The sequence below is a fragment of the Oncorhynchus mykiss genome, chromosome 12 (assembly GCF_057628025.1).
Source record: "Oncorhynchus mykiss isolate SJ-2025 chromosome 12, ASM5762802v1, whole genome shotgun sequence".
Classification (NCBI taxonomy): Eukaryota; Metazoa; Chordata; class Actinopteri; order Salmoniformes; family Salmonidae; genus Oncorhynchus; species Oncorhynchus mykiss.
In genome coordinates this window covers 32,606,541-32,632,770 of record NC_143033.1, presented here as the reverse complement: position 1 = coordinate 32,632,770, position 26,230 = coordinate 32,606,541, and the positions used below count along the sequence as shown (strand labels likewise).

Here is a 26,230-nt window from a genome sequence, read left to right as displayed (position 1 = left end):
TTTCCTGTTTCGGCATGATAATGCCGTGCACAAAACAAGGTCCATACAGAAATGGTTTGTTAACATCGTTGTGGAAGAACATGACTGGCCTGCACAGAGCCCTGACCTCAACCCCATCCAACACCTTTGGGATGAGTTGGAAAGCTGACTGCGAGGCAGGCCTCACAAATGCTCTTGTGGCTGAATAGATGTAAGTAACCTCAGCAATCTACTGAAAAGCCTTCTCAGAAGCGTGGAGGCTGTTATAACAGCAAAAAGGGGACCAGCTCCGTATTAATGCCCATGATTTTGGAATGAGATGTTCAACGAGCAGTTTTATTTATTTAACCTTTTATTTTACTTGGCAAGTCAGTCAAGAACAAATTCTTATTTATAATGTTGGCCTACCCCAGCCAAACCCTAACCCGGACAACGCTGGACCAATTGTGCGCCGCTCTATGGGACTCCCAATCATGGTCAGTTGTAATACAGCCTGGAATCGAACCAGGATCTGTAGTGACGCCTCTAGCACTGAGATGCAGTGCCTTAGATGCACTGCACCACTCAGGAGCCTTTGTCCACATACCGTTGGCCATGTAGCTTACGTACAATTTCATGACTAGATAAATCCCCTCTGACTGACAATTGTTTTCTATTGGTTTCAACTCAGAGTGGAAGAAAACAGGGAGGGAGAAGTAGTTAATAATATACTCTGAGGTTCATCTAATATTGATGTTACTATTGTATTTTCACTAGTGCAACAATTACAATCCTTATGAAATATATTGCAGTAACATAATAAAAACAGCAATGAGGTCATACTGCTTCTTGTCTCAGATCAAATAGAATTCGAAAGAAGCATGAAGGATGTCTGACTTGGGCTTGTAATGTGGGGAACTTTCTCTGCTCTGTCATTAAAACATATCTTCCTATCACCATACTTCATGTGGGGAGAGTTTAAGATCCCCGAAGAGAAGCCTTTAGAACGTTCTTCAGGATTCCAGAATTATACCGTGATGTTAGTATTATACACAGTACTTTCCTTTAGATTCAATTATTGCACAGCCAAATTCATTTCAGAACTGGTCAACTTCAAGACCATGAAGAACATGACTTTTCATTAAAGTAAAAGGTGCACTATACAATGTCATGCCATGGATGGTTAGATTTAATAAGTGAGATGTAGACACAGGCCTGGCACTACAAGTGGGTTAAGTTTGGCATTGCCTCCTCAAATAGACTCTTGGGGGTGATTGAGTTTTGCTTACGTTGGCAACCCTAGTTCACCTTTATTCCTGGCATGCCATGGGCCTGTGCACGATTAATCCAAAAGTTCAGAAGAGAAACACGTGTGTTGATCAATTCCATTATTAACACACATAGGTAATACCAGCATTCCATCATGACAGCATGACTCAGATATAGAGATGAGGTGAGTTTGAAATGTCAATATGCTGAGTATACACAGACGTGTTGGAAGTGTTTAAGGTGCTGCTGACCTGCTGGAAACAAGCTGATGATGAATGTGACCAATCATATAATTAACAATAAGTAACTGTTTCTTGTCTCCTTTCCCTCTCTCTCAAACATAGAGAAGAAATAAAAAAGTATATTGCTTCAGAAAAAAAGCGTTTTCAAAATATTGTGAGACATTTCATTCACCATTGCTTGGGTTTTTCTAGAGCATTACATAGTCAGTCATAGGTATATTATATATATATATATATACTGAGAGATGCTGTGAATCCAAGAGATAAATTATCAATGAGTTGTGACTGTGATGAATGCCTGTGACCACACGGTGGCGCTGGTTCATCTCCACCATCCTCCAACCTACCAGCAAGGGCCAAAATGCAATACAAGCATTGATGTATTTTGCCTGGGATAGGGGCTGAAAGATCAGTCTGTCACAGTTAACATTAGGTAGTCCAAGGACACAAGCCTCAGGATGTCACAGGGAGAGAGAGAGACAGAGAGATATAGAGAGAGAGAGAGAAAGAGAGAGAAGATATGCACAAAAATGCACACACTCTCCCTCCGTCTCGCTTGCTCACCACCGTCTGGTGTCTTAGGGTAATGTTAGGATGGAGCGGGCAGATGGTTGGATGCAGTCCACTCCTCCACTTAGCGGGGATCATTTGATCTTCCCTGACGTGCTGGAGCCCCCTGCCCCTCCCTCTGCCATCTCACCCCTCTCCGACGTGTCTGCCTTCTCGGAGCCCTCGCCTGTCTTCTCGGACCCCTCTCCCTTCTCAGACCTCTCTTCCTCCTCCACCTCTCCTCCCATCTCAGATCTCTCTGACCTGGCATCTGCGTCACCCTCTGACTTCTCTTTCCTCTCCGAGCGGTCGGGATCTGTGGACGAGGTCGTGGGTTTGTCCCACTTGGCGATCTCCTCGTGTTCAGTTATACTGGTGGTGATGTTAGTTACCCAAGCCTTCAGGTCCTCCTGCAACAGTGCATCCAGAGACATGGGAATGTTAGGGATTCTACAAAACCAAGAAGCAAGACTAGTAATTTTATCAATAAATCAATCAAAATAAGTTTATTTTATAAAGCCCTTTCTACATCAGCGGAGTTCACAAAGTGCTTTACAGCTAACCGGTCTAAACCCCAAAGAGCAAGCAAAGCAGAAGCGAAAGCACAGTGGCCATGAAAAACTCCCTAGAAGGAAGGAACCTACTGTAGGAAGAAACTTAGGAGTTCTGCACAGAGAGGTGGCCTATCTAGCTCTCTAATAGGAGTAAATCATTGATGTTAAGACATTAGATGAAACATGTTCATTTTCATCACAGGCATTCTCACCTCATCCTTTGCATGGAAAATATAGTCATTGCCATCATTTTTCCTGTTGGAGAAGAAAGGAGACAGTCATTGTTATGGAATTACCAAGAGTCTATTCTCTAGTCAGGGATTTTAAAGACACTCAAAAGTTTTGAGGTGAACAAAATAATGATATGCTATAATAAGGAGTAAGTTGGAGTAAAAAAATATCCTCTTCATCAAGCCATACTTGATAACGAAGACATTTTTCTTCTTCTTGTATCCCATGGTGCTATCACATATACAGACGCTCAGGTCGAGTGGGGTTTCTTCATTGTAAGGTGTGGTGATGCTCTTGGCGTCCTTGTAGAAAATGATCTCTCCTTTTGACAACACGCAATACAAGTTCACCCAGGACTTACTGCAAAACAAGAACAGCTTATTGTGCAACATATGCGTGTTTCTTCTTTTTCCCAAAGTGAATTCATAGAGTACGGCAATAGACTACTGTATATATTCTTTAGTAATCTACAGTAACCGTTTAATTATGTGCGGTGTGTGGTGGGGGGTGTTGTGTGGTGTTTGGTGGGGTGTGTGGTGGGGTGTGCATTGTGGTGTGTTATGTGTGTGGTGTGTAGTAGGGTGGGTGTGGTAAAGTGTGTGGTGTGGTATGTGGTGTGTATGAGTCAGTGGATAGCCCACCTGCTGGGACTCTTTTGCTGGCCATCAAAGTCGTGTTTGCGGTACAGGAAGCCTTCGTTATGGGCAGTGTGTGAGGGCGGCAAGAGTTGCGCTGGACTCTGGGCTGGAGCCGAGCGAGAGCGCCGCTTCTCCTCAGGCTCTTTGGGGCGGGGTCTCCTGCGGGGTTTGGGGCGGTCTCGGGCGCGCGGGCGCTCGTAGGTCACGGGTGCTGAGAGGCTGCTGGTGGGGCGGTATGTCTCCCCTCTGGCCTGGAACAGACAGGAGAGAGGTGTGTCATTCAGAAATCCGGCCTGTGTGGCTTAACAAACTGTATCTTCACTATACAAAAACTAAATATAAAATGTGCACCAGATAAATTTACCAAAATAGGAAATACTGTTAAATCCATGTGAAATAACTTACTTGTGCTGCCTCTCTCTCCTGGGCCTGCTCCACAATCTCAGCCATTGTGGTGGCTCTCTTCTCTCTGCAATGAGACAGTTTCTGCCATGAGTCACCCAAACAGGGAATATAATCAAAACCTTCCAAATCAAAGCTTTTGGATCACAGTGGACATTGCTGACAAGACACAACTGTTTTTGTAATGAGCATGTGAAATGAGTTGCCACAAAAACAGACAGCACAGGGAATCACTGCTAAGGCTATGACCAGGCAGTCCTGGACTCACGTTGAGCGTTTGTCAGAGCCTTCCTTGGCTGACTCCATGTCGCTGGAGTCGTCCTGCTTTGGTGTCCTCGCCTTCCCACTGCCCTCCTGCTCGCTGGACGACTGCCTCTCCAGGCGTCGCCTATAGCGCTCCTGACGCACGATCATTGGCAGCTCGTTGAGCCGCGCCTGGATCTCCTGTTCACTGGAGGTCTGGCGGCCCAGCTTGTACTCCCTCTCCCGCCGCAGGTGGTCCATCTGGGGGTCGGAGCGGCTGCCGCGGGGGTCCCTTTGAAGCCTGCCATGGAGGAGCTCCAGGCCGGACTCTGGCCCGATCATGTCTACCATGGGGATGTCCCCAAACTGTTCCCTCTGCGCCCTGCTGGCCTCCAGGAGGGGGTTGACAGCCTTGTGGATATGGTTGATCCTGGGCTGCATGCAGTCGGCTTTCAGATGCTGCCACGCATATGCCATTTTGGGGTCCATGACCCCACCGCTTTGAGGCAGATAGCTAGAACTACCCTTACCTCCACTACCTTGGATTTGCGCAAGGTACCCTGAACTACCCATACCCCCACTACTTAGATTTTGTGCAAGGTAGCCTGAGCTACCCATACCACCACTATTTTGATTTTGCGCAAGGTACCCTGAACTACCCATAATTCCACTACATTGGTTTTGCGCAAGGAAGCCTGAACTACCCATAACCCCACTACCTTGGTTTTGAGCCAGGTAGCCTGAACTACCCATACCACCACTGCTTTGATGGTTTTGAGCCAGGTAGCCTGAACTACCCATACTCCCACTACTTAGATTTTGTGCAAGGTAGCCTGAGCTACCCATACCACCACTGTGTTGATTTTGCGCAAGGTAGCCTGGACTAACTATACCCCCAATACTTTGATTTTGCGGCAGGTAGCCTGAACTACCCAAACCCCCACTACTTTGATTTTGCGTTAGGTAGCCTGGACTACCCGTACCCCCACTACTTTGATTTTGCGGCAGGTAGCCTAGACTACCCATACTCCCACTGCTTTGATTTTGCGGCAGGTAACCTGGACTACCCATACCCCCACTGCTTTGATTTTGCGGCAGGTAACCTGGACTACCCATACCACCACTACTTTGATTTTGAGGTAGGTAGCCTGGACTAACCATACCCCCACTGCTTTGATGGTTCAGTCCAAGGTAGCCAGAACTATCCACTGGCGGGAGGGCAGTCTGATGGTTCACTCCAAGGTAACTGGAGCTGCTGTCCACACCTCCACAGGCCTGATGGTTTAGCCCAGGGTAGTTAGAACTCTCCAACCCCCCGCTGCTGCTCTGATGGTCCAGTCCATGGTAACTGGAGCCATTCATGACAGGAGTGTAGCTGGCCATGGTAGAACCCAACCTCTGGGATGCAGTGGAGGCAGAGGCAGCCATCCCTAGACTAGTCTGCTTGGGCCTGGGCTCAATATGCAGCTGGACCGTCTGCCTCAGCAGAGTTGAGGTAGCAAGGGGAAAGGTCGGAGTGAGGCAGGACGATGGGAACATCCTCCGACTGGAGAGTGGCATTGGGGCAGGCTTGCTGCTCTGTTCTTCTCTCAGCTTCTCTGCCTGAAAGTCAAGATTGCAGTGAAGAGTAATGAAAAACATAACAGCAAAACAATTATCAGGTATAGAGTTGGCAAACTAGACTGGACAAACTGTACTTAAAATACCTTTTTTGTCTTGTAAGCTATTTAATCAAACGTCTGAACGAAACCCTTTGACTAAGAAAGAAAACAAAATCCTAACAGATACAGAACCAGTCAAAAGTTTGGACACACCTACTGATTCAAGGGTTTTTCTTTATTTTTTTTAAATGATTTTCTATATTGTAGAATAATAGTGAAGATATCAAAATTATGAAATAACATATATGGAATCATGTAGTAACCAAAAAAGTGTTAAACACATCAAAATATATTTTATATTTGAGATTCTTCGAAGTAGCCACCCTTTGACTTGATGACAGCTTTGTACACTCTTAGTATTCTCTCAAATAGCTTCATGAGGTAGTCACCTGGAATGCATTTCAATTAGCAGGTGTGCCTTGTTAAAGGTTAATTTGTGGAATTTCTTTCCTTTTTAATGTGTTTGAGCCAATCAGCTGTGTTGTGACAAGGTAGGGGTTGTATACAGAAGATTGCCCTATTTGGTAAAAGACCAAGTCCATATTATGGCAAGAACAGCTCAAATAAGCAGAGAAACGAAAGTCCATCATTACTTTAAGAAATGAAGGTCAGTCAATCCGGAAAATATCAAGAACTTTGGAAGTGCAGTCGCAAAAACCATCAAGCGCTGTGATGAAACTGGCTCTCATGAGGACACTCACAGGAAAGGAAGACACAGAGTTACCTCTCCTGCAAAGGATAAGTTCATTCATTTACCAGCCTCAGAAATTGCAGCCCAAATAAATGCTTCACAAAGTTCAAGTAACAGACACATCTCTGTTCAGAGGAGACTGTGTGAATCAGGCCTTCATGGTCGAATTGCTGCAAAGAAACCACTACTTAAGGACACCAATAAGAAGAAGAGACTTGCTTGGGCCAAGAAATACAATCAATGGACATTAGACCGGTGGAAATCTGTCCTTTGGTCTGATGACTCCAAATGTGAGATTTTTTGGTTCCAACCACCCTGTCTTTGTGAGACGCAGAATAGGTGAACGGATGATATCCGCATGTGTAGTTCCCACCGTGAAGCAGCGAGAAGGATGAGTTGGACCACAGAGTGAAAGAAAAGCCGCCAACAAGTGCTCAGCATATGTGGAAACTCCTTCAAGATTGTTGGAAAATAATTCCAGGTGAAGCTGGTTGAGAGAATAACAAGAGTGTGTAAAGATGTTATCAAGACAAAGGGTGTCTACCTTAAAGAATCTAAAATCTAAAATATATTTTGATTTGTGTAACACTTTTTTGGTTACTACATGATTCCATATGTGTTATTGCATAATTTTGATGTCTTCACTATTATTCTACAATGTCGAAAATAGTGAAAATAAAGAACAATGAGTAGGTGTGTCCAAACTTTTGACTGGTACTCTATGTTAGATAACAGACATAAGCAAAGACTTAAGTAAATCTGCTTTGTCACCAGACAGTGCCAACAATGATGAGCCAGTGGTACATTACAGTAGACTGTCTGTATCTATCTAAAGAAGAGCTTACATTGGAGAGCTGTCTCAGTGAGCTGAAGCGCTCCTTCCAGGTAGCTGCAGCCTTACGGAAGGCCTCGTGGCGGAGGATGAGCTGCTCCACCTCGTCAGTCTGAGCCTGGGCCTCTCCTACAGCACCCCCAGCCTGACTGGAGTTGGAGCTAGAGTTGATTAGCGGCTCCTTGGCCTTTAGCCAGGCCTCCGCCTTCACCGTCTCCTGGGCATACTGGAACTGATCCTTCTCTGTAGAAAAGAAGAAGAGATGGGCATGCGCAATTCAATAGTTCTTATTGTAACAAAGTCTTTTAAAATTAACCAAAGCTCATATACTGAACACATTTATGCTGAATGGGCATGAATTTGTCTCCCACTGACATCCATGAATGATTTACATGAAAGTTACAGGTGGTTATCTCAACTCTAATGCTAGGTCAGGGTTCCCCAACTGGTGGCCCAGCGGGCCAGTGGTTTTATTTGGCTCCCCAAGTTTGCTGAGCCAAAAGTAATTATATATATAAAAATATATATTATTTATTTTTTGGGGACATAAAAGACTGTAAAACAACAGGAAATCAGCTCCAAGTGATTTACATTTTGGATTTCTGATCCCAAGTATTCCCACACATTCTAGAGAGAGAAGTGATCATATACAAATTTAAGCAAGGTTTGAAATTATTATGTTTTAGTCAAATATTATATCTGTTTGGGATTATTGTGACCAATTTGCAGTGTAAATATTATTTGTAATTATGTTCCACTCAAGAAAAAAATGGCTGTACTGTTTTGTAACGTGTCGTCTAGTCTAGTCACGTTGAAATAATTGTTGAAGCACACACACACACACACACACACACACACACACACACACACACACACACACACACACACACACACACACACACACACACACACACACACACACACACACACACACACACACACACACACGCATAAATATTCATAGTGAAAGCCATTCGCTGAGGCACGATCTAAAACCAGTACTTCTCTTGAGCACGAGCCCTTCCTTCCTTCCATATAAAAAATTCTGCAGTGCTGCCTGAGAGCTCTTTGTGCTCCCTCCACAGTGCCTTACAGTGTAGTGAGTCACTCACTGCGCTGTAGCTTTTCCTGGTGTTTGTCCCATCTCTCAGAGAGATCCTTCTGCTTAGCCAGGAGTGTGTCCAACTTCTCCTTTATCTGTGGAGAGAGAGAGAGAGTGAGAAAGAGAGAGACGGGGTGCATTCAAGATTATAGGAAATGTAACGTTATGACAATTTATCAAAATATTTTAAGTCAGTCTTGACAGAGAATCTCATTCATCATCATATGAGGTTAATTGATACACCTCCTTACGCACATCATTGACGACACACTTATACAGTATCTATTGTTCTTTTTTAGTTACAATAACACTGCATGATTGAAATATGGTTTTGCTGCATTGTGTGTTGTGTACCCACTGGGCACAGATGTCAGTTCAACGTCTAGTATTGATTTACATTTGGTTGAGTTGTCAAATATTTCAACATGAAATCAACAAAAGATGTCACGCCATTGGATTTAGGTTAAAAGTTAGGTGACAAAAATACGAAATGCCCTTATGTTGATGACTTTTTACAAATCCAATGAGTTCTCCATGTCATCACATACATTATTGGGGTTGATATGATGTGGAAACAACGTTGATTCAACCTGTCTTTCTGCATACAGTGTGTTGTGTTGCATGTGAGGCTGTGTGGTTTTGCTGCATAGAGTGTTGTGTTGTTTTGCTGCATACAGAGTGTTGTGTTGTATGTGAGGCTGTGTGGTTTTGGTGCAAACAGTGTGTTGTGTGTGATGCTGACCTCCTCAGCTGCTGGGTTGCCTGCGGCCAACAGGATCTTTCCCAGCTCAACACACTGTTGTAGGGTCTTGCTGCGGCCGTCCATCTTGGCTTTCAGCTCACCATGTTGTTTCATCATCACCTCCGCAGAGGACGAATCCCTGGCAGATGCCACCCCATAGGACCAGGTCAGACAGGAGGGAAGCACACCATGCAAATGTCAGAAAAGAAGAGTCCAGTGAAGAGAGGGACCTATTACCATTGTAACACCATATCGTTCCGGATCGAACCATACTTTCTTGTGCTGGCTTGGATATTTTATTTTCAAGTCGTCCTTTCCAGCATGGTTCTAGTAACTATATGGTGGATACATATTGAAAACATGCCAGCGAAGTACAGGCTGGCCCGGCTTAGTTCAGTAGTATGTAAAGTGTATGTGTGAAATGTTAGCCAAGTGCCTGGTTAGTGTACTGAGAAACTAGCTGTAGAAAGTAGAGTAAATGAGCGATGTGAACATCCTGTCATACATAAATTAGAGGAAGAATCAGGACTACTTAAATACTGTAAACAAAAACTGAATGGCAGAAGACATTCAGGTCAAGGTGGCTAAGCGTTTTATTTTTAAACTAGGCAGTAAAGAGAGCGTTATTGCATAACATGAATGGGACCATACACCCTACAGTATGTGCAAGCCAAGAAGGAATTAGCTCAACTAGGGGTACTGAAATGGAATCTAAAATAGAACATTACATATACATTACAGATACAGTTATTTTTTACCCGTAAATTAAGCAGAGCCTATTTCTCAAGTCAAGTATCAGAGGTATGAGATTAACAAAATGGCTGACAATTAGACTTCAGTTCAGGTAAGGAGACCTTCAATTACTTACCTGGGGTCGTCCCCTCCAATCTGTCCCATGATGCCTTCCATCCACATGAGATGCTCACGCACCACTGAGAAGAACTGGACCTTGTCTGTCACCGAGGTGACCTGCACGCGACTGGCCTCACAGGAAACCAGCAACTCCTTCCATGCTGACATCACTTCCTGTTCCTTGCTCATGATGGCCTCTGCCTTTTCCCCGGCGTAGATGGCCCTCAGCTGGGCCGCGTTCTCCTGCAGCTGCCTTACCTGGAGTACCACACAGGACATGCCTCTGTCATCTCAAATCATTTGGTCGTCAGTTTAGTTTACAGCCAAGTTAATCAGGTGTGCTAGCTAAGGTTGAGGCAAAAGTATGACTCGAGTTCGTGCACAATATCTTTCATCTTTGCTACTGTGCGCATAATGCTATTCTGTTTACGGCTCCACTGTGTATCTTGGGGTTAACATCTGTAACATACTTATGCCCTCCAGGATAATTACTTATTTGACTGATGGGTGTTAGAGGAGATCCAGAGAGCATTGATGTTCCTCAAGGTCATAGAGGAATTTACACTCACCTGTGAGACAAGCAGCTGGAGGGCGTGCTCAAAAGAGCGCATGAGCCTCTGCAGCGTGGCCGGGTTGGCGATGCTGGCTTGGCACGCCCTCACCTCTGGTAGTTGCCTCATCTTCCCAGCAATCTGAACCAAGACCTACAGCACAGCACAGCACAGGACAGACAGCATCATCACCATCACAAGACCCTCAGAAATAGTACCTCACACATCAGGATAATGGCAAGACCACAGTGTCTACACTGTCTACGGTCTACCAGCAGCTCGAAACATTACGCTGTCTGATGTTATCTAATATATATCCAGCCGAGCCGTACTAGGGTTATTTCACAATTGTACAGGGAGGTCAGGCCTCTCTGCCTAGCTCTGTTTCCCTCTGCCTACATTTATTTGGATTCAATTGGTTTCACTTAAACATTTTGGTTAACGAGGACCTTGATGTTGATTTGGGGGCCTATGTGCCCCGCCTAGAAAATAATCTTGTGGAAACACTGAGCTATACCTCTTTGCAGTCGGTGAAGAACTTGTGCAGCTGGTATGATGCTGTTAGCATCTGCCCTCGGGTTTCCATGAGCTCCAGTAGGTCGGCCCATGACTCGTTCAGTCCATCCTTCCACTCAGCGATTGTGGCCGCGTCCGTGTGGCCGCAGTCTATCATCTCGTTCACCATCTTATTCACCTGCTCCATCCTCTGTTGGCCTATGCTGTTGGTCTCTGAGCAGAACTTGGTGAATTTTTCTTGTAGCATCTGTGTGAGAGAGAGACCAAAATAAGCTTGGGACCAAAGTTATAGAGGGCATCATATTTCACATTTTCATTTCATTGATGCTATTTTTATTGCATTTTGTTTTGTCTCACTCAGTTCTGTGTTTATGGTGCACTTGAAAACTCAAATACTCACATAAAATTATGTTTATTGAATAAACACATGACAATGCCATTTGCCAGGGACTGATTGTGAACATGAATCATCAATTGACTGATTGATTGCCTGACTGATTGATTGACAGACTGACCGTGACATCTTCCAGGTCTTGGCCCAGCTCAGTGGAGCTGGCAACGGCCTCCCGCTCAGTGATCCACTTCTCTAACTCCTCCACCTCTCTGTTGAGCTGGTACATCCAATACTGCTGCTCCAGTTTGGTCTTCCTGTGCTCCACCATGTCCTTCAGAGACACGTACAGACGGTCTATGTGGGACTGCTGCTTGGTGATCCCCTCACTGCCACAGAGAGAGGGGATATTGAGGGTGATGTTTACACAGTAGACAGTAAGAGAACTGATCATTCACTGACATTTTGTAGCCTATACAAACTGAGATCATTTTATTTGCTCCATGGTCTATGGTAAAATTCCACTAATAAATTAGCCGTTGTTTGTGGGTATCATTGAAGGATGTGTTTAGATCTAGTCTGAGCCTGAGAGTGACTGTCAGTGTGTCTCCTCGTGCCTGTCTGGGTGTGCCAGTTCCAGCTGCCTCTGACACTGCTGGGAGAGCATGCCCACTGTCTCAGCGTAGTTCTCCACCATCGCCTCCAAGGCCAGGTGCTCCTTCAGTAGCTGCAGGGTGCTTGCTTCGTCCTACACAAGAGGGACCTCATATTAGGGACCAAATCCGTGTTCACAGATACATACATTTTACAAACAAACCATCACTCAGATGTAAATTGTTTGTAAAAGAAAGGCACAGCAGACAAATGATGGTAAAAGTCCTCCTGGAGCACTGTGCACTAACCAATGGGCCAGTCTCTTGCCCACCCTCAGTTCAGTCTCATGATACAATGCCAGCAATACGTACCATACCCTTCTCCTCGCTGATGAGGTGCAGTTTCTGGCCTGCCAGCCAGGACTCGACTTTGGCCGCCTCGCTGTAATACTGCTGGGCCTGCAGCACCACATCCAGCATCACAGTCCTCCTCTCCGCCTCTAGCCTTAGCACCTCCCAAAGCTGACGCACGTGCCCTGCCCCCTCGCGCACAAAGTCCACCTCGGGGGTCCGCAGAGAGGCGATGATCCCCGCCCGGTCCAACACCTCCTCAACCCGCGCCCGGCGACCCTGCAGATCCCTCTGCAGCGTCTGACGGACCAATAAGAGACAGGGGTCATGTTCAGCTGGAAGAAAACGCCTCCAAACAGAGTGAAATGGGAGGTAGTATCTGGGAAGGTACTATCGTTTTCCTTCACCACAAATGTGTGGCGGTGTTCTCTACTGAACACAAAAATGGTTTAGTGTTGTGGGGAGTGTAAGGTCTGAGTTGAGCAAGGCTAGTGATTGAGTTGATACTGTGCTGTGAGCAGATAGTGTTGTGTGCTTGTATAGAGGTAATCTGTCTCTCACCTGGTTGATCTTGACATGCTGCTGAACACTCTGCAGGTTGTTGCCGTAATCCTTAGAGGAAGCCAGAGGAAGCCGCTCCTGGATCCACAGCTATAACATCAGCAAATTGTCATCAGTGACTGTCTGTACATACCTATCTCATTGATAGGAGAGCCTGGTGGTTTAATTGATCAAGGATGGGAGACATATTAAACCTTTGGCCACATAACATAAGAAACATTTAGAAAAACATATTAGAGACCTTATGAGGCTATAGGATAGAAACAAACTGAATATATGGATAGATTAAGTTATGCCAGGAAGAGAGGGATAGATAGAGAGTAAGAAAGGCTGGAGGCACAATGGAGTAATGAAGTGTGTCAGTCACTCACTATCTCTTCCTCCAGGTCCTGGGCGACCTGATGCATCTCCTTGGAGGCCAGCAGAATGCGACGTCTCTCCTTCAGGGGCTCGATGAGGCGCACGATGCGGGTCTCCACCACAGCTGGCTGCTCACCCCCTTCTCCTTCCCCGCCTTTCTCCAGGCTGCCTCGCTGGGGGAGGCACACCCCCTGGAAGGACCCTAGTTCCCCTACGTCCTTGTACAAGTCCCCCATCTGAGACTGAGGAAGGCCAGCCCGAGAGAAGGAAAGGTCATGTTAGAGCTAGATGATGAGAGACTGATGCCCCAAACACACAGCACATGGGCTTGAACAGCACTTTCAGCTATTTTCTTATGTGTGTGTTGTGTTTCAACGTTATGTAATGGGTTAGACGGCTTTAAGAACAAAGCATACGGTGCATTCTTTAATGTCAACCAACCTAGTGGCTGGTGGGCGGGAACTTGGCACAGAAAAATCACAACAACGGCTTCTATAGCATTAACAGACAGTAGAATGGATTGTAAAGATTACATAAACTCATTGAAAATGTAGTTGAAATCGTAAATGTAGTCTCCATGTTCTGATATAAGTTGTCCAAAGCACAAAGTCTTTGTCACAAAATATCTGCCTTTAAACAAAAAACATAAAAAACAACCTGTAACAGTAAACAGACACCACAGGAGGTTGGTGGCACCTTAATTGGGGAGGACAGGCTCGTGGTAATGACTGGAGCGGAGTCAGTGCAATGGTATCAAATACATCAAACACATGGTTTCCAGGTGTTTGATGTCATTCCATTTGCTGTGTTCCGGCCATTACTTTGAGCCGTTCTCCCCTCAGCAGCCTCCACAGATAGACACCTGGAATTTATGCAGCTGCTCATTGAAGGTGGGCAGATGGTGAGCCTGCTCCAGCTGAGGGGGCTGTTTCTCCAGGCCAGAGAGCTGGTGGTCCAGGTCTGAGTAGCTCTTCACCACCGGCTCTGGCTTGTTGTTCTCAAACAGAGCCCGGGCCTTGGCCTTGGTGGTGCTCTCCAGGTCCGTCCAGCACTCCCTGATCTCCTCCAGCTTCTGCTGCACCACCGAACGCAGCTCCGGCTTCTCATCGATCAGTTCCTGACCCTCCTGAAGGTACATAAAGGAGCGAGAGAGAACGGTGGTTACATACAGTCTCTGCACTACCAAAGTTATTTTCTTAGTTTTAGTTTATCCTAACTACTGTCATTTACATGGCCAACAATTCATTTCACTGTTTGTATGGTTAAATATAAGCTGAGGTAGTTCAGTTGATATGCCGTTTTTTAAAATCATATACCATTATAGTAACGGTAAAGGCACCCTGCTGGTACTGTGATAAAATCAAACTCAGATGTTAAATAAAGTAATGAACAGTCGGATTTCTCAACTGAGAGATTTCATGGTTCTCTCCAACATGTACACTAGTATAATGTCAGCTTTCCCTTGGAGGGATGTTACTCACTGGCTGTACTGATTGTTGCCTCATTTAGTACAGTATGCTGAAAATCTCTCAGATATAGGCTACAATCTCCATACAGTACTACTCTTTAGTGCATAATGGCAGAAAATATGAAATGATTAAACCCAAGCCTAATATGACCAGATCTGACTAACAAAGCATAGTGTGAAATGTGCAGGATGACTGCAGCAGATTGAAACATAGACAACGTTTCATGGCTCTCTATTGCTGTCTATGCGTAGGGGGATTGATCTTCCGTAATGTCATACTTATGTTCATCGTGGCCATTTAAAGATGCTTGGTTGTAGGGCAAGCTTTTCAATCAGGTTGATTTTAGGTTGATTTTACATGAATTCCAATGAAAATCATCCTGTGTCTGCACACAAGTCTACAGTGTCTCAATAAAAGGCTATGGCTCCCAGTCATTCAAAGCAGAATCCTTTGAAGTCACCACAGAAAAGCACAGCACTGTCTCTGTTTAAAGTAGTGCTGAGCAATTAATGCTTTTTGAGGTCGGTTCAGTTTCGGTTCGATTACTAAAAAACAATCGCGGTTTTTGCTTTCGCTTTCAATTATGTGGGTTGAATGCTTTAACAACACATAAATAAAACAATCAAGTCCCATGGTGGTAGTGACTGCCCATTACTGCTTATCACTTATTAACCATCATTTATTCACATTACTTTAATAAAATATTTCAGTTGTGTATTTTACATTTGTTTATTTGATTACTTTATTATTTAATTCCAAGTCATCCCATTTCTATAGAACTGCTGCCTACGCTGTCTGACAAAATCACAATTTTGTAGTTCTTCAAAGTAAAAAGGCATACTTTTATGACTGCTGAATGCCAACTATCAATCACTTAGATCATGTATTTTCAGGTGAGATCGTGAAGCAGCAGGTGCTCTCTATATCCCCTCACTATCCTGGATTCTTCTCTCTTCAGTAGCAGGCCTAAAAGAAATAGACTGGACAAGTAGACGAGCAATAGATTATGGTCATTGTAGTTAATTACCCATTATTTATTTATTTATTTATTTTATGCACTAAACTATGTAGAATATTGGCCTGTTGGAAACTACAACTCCCTACTACATCGCACAGTTCAGGCTGGATATGAGTTATCTCTAGAGAAACTGCAATGTGCGGATTGAGCTCACACAAAAAAACTGAAATAAATGGAATCCAAATAATTTAACCGACGTCAGTCAATTAGTTGTTTAAAAACAGAGAAATAACCCGATCACCACTAGTTTAAAGGTCATGACCCTAACTAAAAGGTTGTTTAGGAAAAAGAAGACAAATACCTTTTGAATGAACAACTGATGTTATGTCTGGTCAAAAACACCAAGACAACCCCAATTGTCACATCTTTTGTTCAAACTCTGGGCTATAACAAATGTGTGGTTAATTTATAATCTTGGTCCCTGAATCTAAGTCAACACATGAGCAAGGCTACAATGGCCCAAGAAATGTCAAAAGGCGTTTTTATTTGGACAGTGGAAGCTAGAACTTTAATTTTGCTCTTTGCTCCAGAATTTTAGATTTGAGATCAAATGTTTAGTATGAAGCGACAGTAAAGCATGTCACCTTTTATTTGAGGGTATTTCCATACATACACTATGTATACAAAAGTATGTGGAGATCACCGTGTAAAGCTCGCCACCATTGGACTCTGGTGCAATGGAAACGCTGTCTCTGGAGTGATGAATCACGCTTCACCATCTGGCAGTCCGATGGATGAATCTGGGTTTGGCGGATGCCAGGAGAACGCTACCTGCCCCAATGCATAGTGCCAACTGTAAAGTTCGGGCTAGGCCCCTTTGTTCCAATGAAGGGAAATCTTAATGCTACAGCATACAATGACATTCTAGATGATTCTGTGCTTCCAAACTGTGGTAACAGTTTGGGGAAGGTCCTTTCCTGTTTCAGCATGACAATTCCCCTGTGCACAAAGCGAGGTCCATACAGAAATGGTTTGTCAGTGTGAAAGAACTTGAACACTTTTGGCTGTTGAACCTTTGGGATAAATTGGAATGCAGACTGCGATCCAGGCCTGATCGCCCAACATCAGTGCCCGACTTCACTAACGCTCTTGTGGCTGAATGGAAGCAACTCCCCGCAGCAATGTTCCAACATCTAGTGGAAAGCCCATGATTTTGATGTTCACAGAACAGGCGTCCACATACTTTTGGTCATGTAGTGTATCTGTTTACTGTTTGGACACTTTATGTATCTAGTCACCCCATTTGAAGTTGCCATAATTATTTTGACAAATTCACTTATAGTGTATTACATTTAGTTAAAGTAACTGTAACTGTTTTAAAGTCGGTGAAATCCCTGAGCGGTGTCCTTCTGCTCCGGCAACTGAATTAGGAAGGACGCCTATATCTTTGTAGTGACTGGGTGTACTTCATCATGCTCAAAGGGACATTCAATGTCTGCTTCTTCTTTAAAAAATGATATACCAATAGGTGCCCTTCTTTGTGAGGTATTGGAAAACCTCCCTCTTCTTTGTGGTTGAATCTGTGTTTGAAATTAATTTCTCGACTGAGGGACCTTACAGATAATTGTATGTATGGGTCACAGAGATGTTAGTGTTTAAAATCATGTCAAAAACTATTATTGCACACAGAGTGAGTCTAACTTATTATGTGACTTGTTAAGCACATATTTACTCTTGAAATTGTTAAGACTTGCCATAACAAAGAGGTTGAATACTTATTGACTCAAGATATTTCAGCTTTTAATTTTTATTAATTTCTAAACATTTCTAAAAACATAATTAAAGTTTGACATTATTGGGTATTGTGTGTAGGCCAGTGACAAAACATCTCAATTGAATATATTTTAAATTCAGGCTTTAACACAACAAAATGTGAAAAAAGTCAAGGGGCGTGAATACTCCCTGAAGGCACTGTAACTTCAAATGGGGGGATTAGATACATAAAGCGCTTTCATTTCTAAATGGTATAACAGAGATATATTTGAAAATACCCTCAAATAAGGGGTGGCATTCTGTACTGTCGCCCCATATAAAACACTTGATTTTAAATCCACAATGGTGGTATAGAGCCATATTAAACATCTTAGCTTCACTTTCCAAATAAATACATAGGGGAGTGTAGATGTGGAGAGAGAGATCAAAGATTGTGGCGTTTTCCTTCTCTCTCTGTGTATGTATGTATGTATGTATGTATGTATGTATGTATGTATGTATGTATGTGTGTGTGTGTGTGTGTGTGTGTGTGTGTGTGTGTGTGTGTGTGTGTGTTTGTGTGTTTGTGTGTATGTTGATGGAGCTCTCTCTGTGGCTCCACTCCAAGTCTCCTGAAATAGAATCCGCATGCAAAGTCTCCTCCCATGCTCCGACTGAGAGGAACAGGAGGTGTTTCCTATGACAAGCGTTCATATCAGACGTTTCCTCGTCATCTCTATCAAGGACCACTGAATGTCAGTCAGCCATAAGGAAGCAAAGGGAAAATGTGCAGTGAAACTGACAAAGTCCTGTATTGTACACACGTAGCAGACCTTCAAAACCAAAAGTCTAATAAGAGACCTGCCTAGTGCAATGTTTGTTTTCAAGTCAACCCCGTTTGAAGAAAAGCTTGGATCAAATTGGTCCTTTGTTCTGAATACCTTACTAAATGATAATAACTGGTGTTGCTATCTACTGGACTATTGCAGGGAAATGCATAGTAACCCAGAATACAACATATTTCATCCTGTAAATCTCTCTCTCTCTCTCTCTCTCTCTCTCTCTCTCTCTCTCTCTCTCTCTCTCTCTCTCTCTCTCTCTCTCTCTCTCTCTCTCTCTCTCTCTCTCTCTCTCTCTCTCTCTCTCTCTCTCTCTCTCTCTCTCTCTCTCTCTCTCTCTCTCTCTCTCTCTCTCTCTCTCTCTCTCTCTCTCTCTCTCTCTCTCTCTCTCTCTCTCTCTCTCTCTCTCTCTCTCATAGGTTTCTCAGAGCAAGCTGGGCCTATCCTGTGGCTTTCATAATGCAGTGCTGCATTTCTCCTCTTGGCACAGTCTCTCTGCTTAACTGCTGTTAGCGCTCTCCCTCTCTCTTTTTCTCTCTCTCCCTCGCTCTCTCTCCCTCTCTCTTTTTCTCTGCCTCTCTCTCCTCCTCTCATAATGCAGAGCCGGCAGAAAGCAGGCTAGGTCTCTTTCTCTCCCCTCTCCCTCGTCTTCACGGACACACAGGGAGAGTGAAGGAAGAAGAGACATCAGTGTGAGGGGAGAGGAAATGGAGAGGAGAGAGAAATGAGAAAGACAGAAAGATAGAAAAAGGAGGAGAGGGAGATATGAGAGGAGAGTGAGGAAGAGCAAAGGAGAGGAGGATGTCAGGGCAATACATTAGACATGGGACCAATACATTCCTACAGTACATACACATATACACCATGTGTATATGGCACGATTGATAAAGATTAGCAAAAAATAATGTATAAAACAAATAACACAAATACTAAGCAATATTGTATGCAAAAAAAAAAATGTATATATTATTTTACACTAATACAATTGCTCATATAAAGACATTTTCTTTAATAAGTAATACTTTTGTTCTCAAAAAGAGAGGTGTCCAAATGATTGGCCACCCTAAACATTATTATAAATGAAATCAAACAAAATCAAATCTCTATTAACTTAAGACATTGAATTGTGGCTTTACATGGCTTCCTGTTTCACTTAAATCAATTTAAGAAGTGTAAACCAACTGGAACAGACATAAACGTTCCTGATAGAGGATGCATGTGTATCTTGTCCCCACGGTTCTGGAGGCAAAGAAAAATCCAAGGGCCAAAGTTGGAGAATTGCAATACTTGGTCCCATCTCGGGGTCACCAAATCCCTTAATTTACAATTCGATGCCACCTCCATGCCAATATGCTCTTTGTAAGGGTTGCCAGAATTTTTTATTTATTAAGAGTGACCAACAAATGTTCACACTGGGAGTTTGCTAAACAGCATTGGATTGGAAACAGGCGCTATGGTCATATTAGACGAATGTAGAGGTTTTAGCCACATAGCAGTGGCAGGTATGTATCAAACGAAGGATGCATATACAGAAAAGAACATCATACCTACTGTAAAATATGGTGGTGGATCTTTGATGTATGGGGCTGCTGGTCCTGGAGCCCTTGTTAAGGTCAACGGCATAATGAACTCGACCAAGTTAATAGTAACTAGGACATTTTAGCCAAAAACCTGGTTGGCTCTGCCAGGAGGCTGAAGCTTGTCCACAGGTGGATCTTCCAGCAAGACAAAGACAATAACCCCAAACACACATCAAAATCCACAAAGAAATTGATAATTGACCACAAAATCAACATTTTGCAATGACCATTTCAGTCTACGAACTTGAACCCCATTGAAAACCTGTGGTTTGAAATGAAGAGGGCAGTCCATAAGGGTAGACGAAGGATATCAAGGATCTGGAAAGATTCTGTATGGAGGAATGGTCTAAGATTTCTCCAAATGTGTTCTCCAATCTAATAAAACATTGTAGAAAAGGGCTCAGTGCTGTTATCCTTGCAAGGGGAGGGTGCACAAAATATTGAAAACAGGGGTGCCAATAATTGTAAAAAAATAACTTTTTGAAATGCAAATACTACTCATGGGAAAAAACTGGTTAAATCAATGCTGTTTCCACATAATTTCAACACCAAAAAACTATGTGATGACATTGAATCAACGTAAGAAATTAATTGGATTTGCAAAAAGTCATCAACACAAGGGTCATTTAGTCTTCTATTCACCCAACCTTCAACCTAAATCCAATGGCATGGTGACATTTTTTGTTGATTTCACATTAAATTCACATTAGTTGACAACTCAACCAAATGTAAATCCAAACTAGACATTGAACTGATGTCTGTGCCCAGTGGGATATGACACTAATGTTTGCTTTGTAGCACCTACAGATGAAACACTATAGAGTATTAAAGGAGGCCTGGGTAAGGCCAAAACATAATTAATATGGCAACTTTAATAAAGTATTTCTTAATTATGCTTTGAGATACAAATGTCAAATATTTGTCAACAATCCTTTGTTTAACGGACTATTCTATGGATTCCATTTTGTGAAAATCCCCAAAATCATGGTCTTCTTTTGTCTGGGTTTCGTGAGGAATCACTCTACATGGCTTCTCAAGTGGGTGTGTAGCAGTGGAGGCTGCTGAGGGGAGAACGGCTCATAATAATGGCTGGAATGGAGTAAATGGAATGGTATCAAAGACATAGTTTTCATGTGTTTGATACCATTCCATTCACTCCATTCCATCCATTATACTCCATTCCAGACATTTTTATGCACCATTCTCCCCTCAGCAGCCTCCACTGGTGTGTAGATAGATTCTAGCTACTACTCTGAGAAACCAAAACAACACCATGACTAAAATTCAGGCTCACAAACCAATATTTAAAAAATAGCTACACCAGACCAAATCAACGGACATGAGATCCTGTCGTCTGCTTATGTTAAACAGTGTAAAATGCTCGAGATGTATAGGTATTTTTGTGTTGTCTCTATGTTTACACAGTGTTTGACCCCTGAGCCATTGGCAAAGCATTGCCACAAGGTCAGCCTTAAGTAAAAACCCAGAGTCCTCTCTTTGCTACAGACAAGCGTCCCCAGGGGACTGAAGAGGCCTCCACAGAGAGAGCTCCAGTTCAGAGGTCCGAGCTCAGTCCTAAGCCTCAGATCAGAGCTCCGAGCTCATGCCCAGCCCCAGCTCAGAGCTCCAAGCTGGGGCTCAGGCCCATCTGCTGAGTAAGTACAGTGGGAGAGCAGAGGCATGGGGCCGGGGCGGTAACCCTTCCAAAAGGACACAGAGTTTTCTAATCGCACCAGGTCGCAGCATAATCTTTTCTCCCCAGTCTCCCAGGTAACGAGAGAGGGAGAGGAAGAAGGAGAGGTGGGGGCCGATTAAGTGATGTTAGCGAGAGTAGCGAGACATGAGGGTCTCTGTAACACTCTGTGTGGGGCTATCAGAGACAGAGCCCTTGAGAAACCCCGCTAGTCAGCCTTGTGGATGCATTCACCACAGACAGAGCAGCCATCTTCTGCACTCCATGTCCACTCATTCGATGTACTGTATCTATCTGGTGTCTGGCATGAGAGGTTAAACGAATAGCCTGACGATTCCGAAGCAGAGCTGGTATCCTTTTTCACTCCATTTTCACTTTGACCAGAGCTGTTGTTCTAGAGTTAGGGCCTCTCTGTGCCACTAGTAGACGTTTCACAGCCATTTGTAGATGTATGTAAATAATAAACAATGCATACTTAATTGTAAGATGCTTTCATCCAAGATAGTAAATCTTACACAGGTATGAAATGTATGTCACTAACATCCGATACTGAATATGAAAGGGCTTTTTTATGCATGTACATATTATAGCTACTCTACAAACCAGCACCGAGTACATCCTTACTCCCAAAAATCAACCATTTAAGAACCAGCTCCAATCCCTACTCTTCAAGACAGAGAGGCATGCCTGTTCAGTAGAACGTTATGTCCTAGTGAACATGGCCCTGGCCTTTCCAAAGATTCGTCAGTGTTGGACGGATGGAGATGAACTGTTTGGTACTACAGCTCCAACTAAGGACATCTCCTCTGACTACTTTTATTCCCTTTTGGATTGATCAGTTATTTCACTGCACCTATTATAACATAATCCAATTTAATTTTACAGCCACATCTAGAATAAACAAAGACGTGCTTATGAAAAGGGCGTCAAACCTGGATCCTCTACAAAGCCCTTTTGCCTTTGGCTGCAGGACAGAATCTTGAGCAGCATCAGGCTCATGAAGGGGGGCCGACTCTTGCATGGTACACTGCATGACACATTTCATGCATGGACAAGCAAGATGGCCATGTGAGCATTCTGATACGTATGGTATGGCGAGGGGCTCTCAGTCTCAATCATTCATTCACCACTTCACGTTTAACCTCTGCTATATCATATTAACATCTTAGTGGCAAATCATTTAGATTTAAATGAAATGTGTGATCAATAACTTCTGCATTTGGATATATAGCAACAGAATCATTTTAGTAAATTAGAGATGATCGAGTTTATCATGCCATAACATTCAATGTAATTTTGGAAGTGAAAAGATAAATACTCTGCTTATGAGCTTGATGAATAAATAATTTCTGTACACCTCTACAATAACAAAACAGATTTACCAGAATGCATTGCAATCCGTTAAATATCAATCTTAAAATGTACGCCAACTGAGGTTAAATCAAGTTCTTGCAAAAAAGCTCAGAACATTTAATGTTTAACGTCAAGACATCTAACTAACTCATAGAGCTTTTAAAATACTGTTATCCACAATAATTAGTTAGCTAGATCCTACATACCATGTTGATCAAGTGCTGTTTTCACATCCAATCTATTGTATTTCTCTCTTGATGAGCCTCAATAAATTGACGCAACAGTGGTCAAGAAAGCATTCAAAAGGGTATGTGGGCTAGATAAGCTAATTCTCACAGTATTGCCTAGCCCTCAATCAAACAACTTGCACTAAAAACTTTTACAAACCACACAGACCATTTCCTGGAATGGGTACATTTATTCTAAATAGACTCTTAACCCTTGTAGATCTGAAAGGATTGGGTATGGCAATTGCTTCACCAGGCCTTCTGATTGGCTGTGTGGAATTTGTGTCATATTACTTACACCTATACCATCCTCCAGTTCCACAGGAGTGCCTTAGGTGTAGGGGCTAGGGGTCATTTTGGAATTCTGGGTTAAATCAACTGATTCAAACATGGATCACCCACATGAGCCTCCCACCAGGCCTCTCTGCAGCAGTGTGGTTCAAGTACGCTTGTTCTTATTGGACAAGTTCAGCTAGTACCTCCCAGTTTCTTCCTGTTTTGAAAAATGTTCTCTCTACTGAACACAACCCAGGTATGGGTTCTATTCACTGTTGACAGCAGTGGAGAACTGGGATGCTGGCATTGGGAATCCCATAGGGCGTTGCACAATTGGTCCAGCGTCATCTGGGTTAGGGTTTGGCCGGGGTAGGCCGTCATTGTGAATAAGAATTTGCTCTTAACTGACTTGCCTAGTTAAGTAAAGGTTAAATAAATGTTTTTGCTGTAGGCCTATCTAGTTACCATACAAACAATTTCCTATTGTACAGAACTACGCTATTAATAAAGACTGGGCGGTATATTCATAAAACAAGGCCATGAATGTTGGCAGTATCACACAGGTTTGAGAGATTGCCCACTTGCTGTTAAGTTGTTCACAGGTTTCATCCATTCTTAATAAGAAATATTTTGAGGAGGAAACACTGCGCAAATAGAATCCAATGTTAGGACGTAGCTGAAAAGGCAATGGAAAAATACCTTTCTTATGATTTACTGCACCATTCATGCAGAAAACAATACGGCTTTCACATTTCTAACCTTGAACTTGAAATTCTGGATGTCCTTAGTAGAAGCATATAAGAAAATGTGTTTACAGTTTACTCATGGCTAAGTAATCAAAATGGAGTAATGACAAAGCCCCCCCCCCCCCCCAACACCCCATCCACCGATGTGTCTTATCGCCCATCATCCCTTTTACACGCACATACACATACACACACACACACACACTGCTACCCCCCACGCACACACCCACTACCCTCTCTCAATCATGTGCTCACACTACCCTCCCCCAGCACCTTCCATTCACCTGCCCTCTCTGACCTCCTCCCACTATCCTCTCCCCTCCCTTCTCCACTCACCTGCTCTATCTTGGCCAGCCATTCTTTGTTGCGGGCCAGCTCGGTCATGAAGGCCTGGTGCTTCAGCCATTTCCGGTGAAGCTTCTGGGCCTCATCCCGCGCCGTGTCTCGTCCCGCACCCATAAGCATCTTTCCCTTTACCGGCTGTCCCCAATCACTCAGCTAGGGGAGATAAAAATAGCCACCATCAGGGGCCCGAGCCTGAGCCAGCCCTTCTTCTTCTCTTCTCTCCTCCTTTCCCACAGGACGTCCTGCCTCCCTGCCTGGCTCCTCTATGCCAGAGCCACCCACTCCGCTATGCAGGGTCCTGAGTACCTGCACTGTCACAACCCACCCCAACCAGCCGCCCTTTCTGGAGAAAAAAAATCAAGATAAGCACCTCAGCAGCAGCAGGGGCAGCAATGGTAGCTCAAGCCCTTCCGCTGGCTCGCCCCTGGGTCCTCATGCCCTACCCTTCACGGCTCCTGCAGTCCTTCCTGGTGCTGCAGTGCCTGCTAGCCAGTCTCAGAGAAGATAAAAACAATCAAGCAAATAGAAGAAACGAATCAACTACCCAACAGCGCCGACAAAGATCGTCACAAACATCTAAGACTCCTTTTTCGTTGTTTGGGGTGGTTTTTCTTCTCCTTGTCTCCTGAGCTAGAATAGAATCCGGTTGTTAATGGAGGTAATGATGATTTAGCATCTCCACCACGACTCCTTCAGAGAGGGCAAACCTGAGCATCCAGTGATTGCCGTTGGTGATCCCGGACGGTCTGTAGTCCTGCCTAATGATGCCGTTGTTGGGAGGATGAGGAAGAGGTGGAGTGGGAGGAACAGAGTGAATGGGATGGATGCAGAGGCAGTGCAGTCAGAGGGGGAAGATAACATAAGCTGTCCGCTCTTGAAATGCACCGTTGCCACTGCTGCAGAGCAGAGACGTAGCTACCGTACGCATGGGGGTTGGGTTGTGTAAGACGCTGCTACGCTATATCCTCTTCCCAGTTCTTCTTCCTCATGTCACCACACAGATCAGACACGGCTGGTGCATGCTGCTGCAGTCCCTGTCTCTCAGCTACACTCCGCTGTGTGAGAGCGTGTGTGTGTGTGGTGTGTGACGTGTGTGTGTGCGCGTGTGTGTGCAATCACAACCAGCACTGCAGTGCCGGGGAAGAGGGAGAGGGAGGAAGAGAGAGTGAGGAGAGAGAGCGAGTGAGAGAGCAAGGAGAAAGGGAGGAGTGAGAGAGGGAGAACAAGGAGGGAGATATAGAGCTATTGGGAAAGAAGGAGAGAGAGAAAGGAAAAAGAAAGAGAGAAAGAGAGAGAGAGAGAGCCTGCGTCATCCTTCAGTGTCACCAGGGACATGTCTCTGCACTAGAAATGACTGCACTCGGAGCAGAGCAGAGCAGAGCGGGAGCAGGAGCAGGGTTTAAGAGGGAGGGGGAGGTGTTGTCGTTTGGAAACAGCTGAATGAGAGGGGAGGAGGATGCAGGGACACATGGCCGACAGTGCAGCTGACTGATTCGGATCACTGTTCACTCTCACCCATTTAAAGGGACCAGCATGCATTTGGTTCACCATCAGCAAATTGAGCTATCTCATTGGCTAGCTACAGTAACACCATTTCAAGGGGTAGAAGTGTAGTTACTTTCAACACAGGCATAACCTGTAAGCAATTCTAGACCTCTGAAATAAATATAAACCGTGAATATTTGTTCCACATGAATCACAAACAGTGATATTTTCATGAGACAAACGTTCAATGACAGTTTATGTCATGTATATGGATTAGA

General features: G+C 44.0%; 1 protein-coding gene across 1 annotated transcript; it reads right to left on the bottom strand.

Annotated features, from left to right (window-relative positions):
• Positions 1-313: 313 nt before the first annotated feature.
• On the bottom strand, positions 314-25,601 carry LOC110537450 (spectrin beta chain, non-erythrocytic 4). The gene is made up of 19 exons (XM_021623508.3): positions 24,459-25,601; positions 14,092-14,355; positions 13,241-13,471; positions 12,870-12,959; positions 12,330-12,608; positions 11,982-12,112; positions 11,549-11,753; positions 11,035-11,280; positions 10,536-10,670; positions 9,983-10,224; positions 9,115-9,253; positions 8,383-8,467; positions 7,284-7,513; positions 4,112-5,688; positions 3,847-3,910; positions 3,445-3,692; positions 2,993-3,163; positions 2,785-2,827; positions 314-2,428 (listed from the first exon to the last, which is right to left on the bottom strand). The coding sequence occupies exons 1-19, from the start codon at positions 24,585-24,587 to the stop codon at positions 2,114-2,116; spliced, it is 4,824 nt and encodes a 1,607-aa protein (XP_021479183.2). The 5' UTR covers positions 24,588-25,601; the 3' UTR covers positions 314-2,113.
• Positions 25,602-26,230: the final 629 nt, after the last annotated feature.

What these genes read in the sequence shown, in the direction of transcription:
- LOC110537450 (XM_021623508.3), bottom strand. Translation starts at nt 24,587, where the DNA reads ATGCTTATGGGTGCGGGACGAGACACGGCGCGGGATGAGGCCCAGAAG. An exon ending in AAGACCTGGAAGATGTCACG is followed by an intron (nt 11,281 to 11,548) that starts GTCAGTCTGTCA and finishes TCTCTCACACAG; the next exon opens with ATGCTACAAGAAAAATTCAC. An exon ending in AGGAGAGAGAGGCAGCACAA is followed by an intron (nt 3,693 to 3,846) that starts GTAAGTTATTTC and finishes TGTCTGTTCCAG; the next exon opens with GCCAGAGGGGAGACATACCG.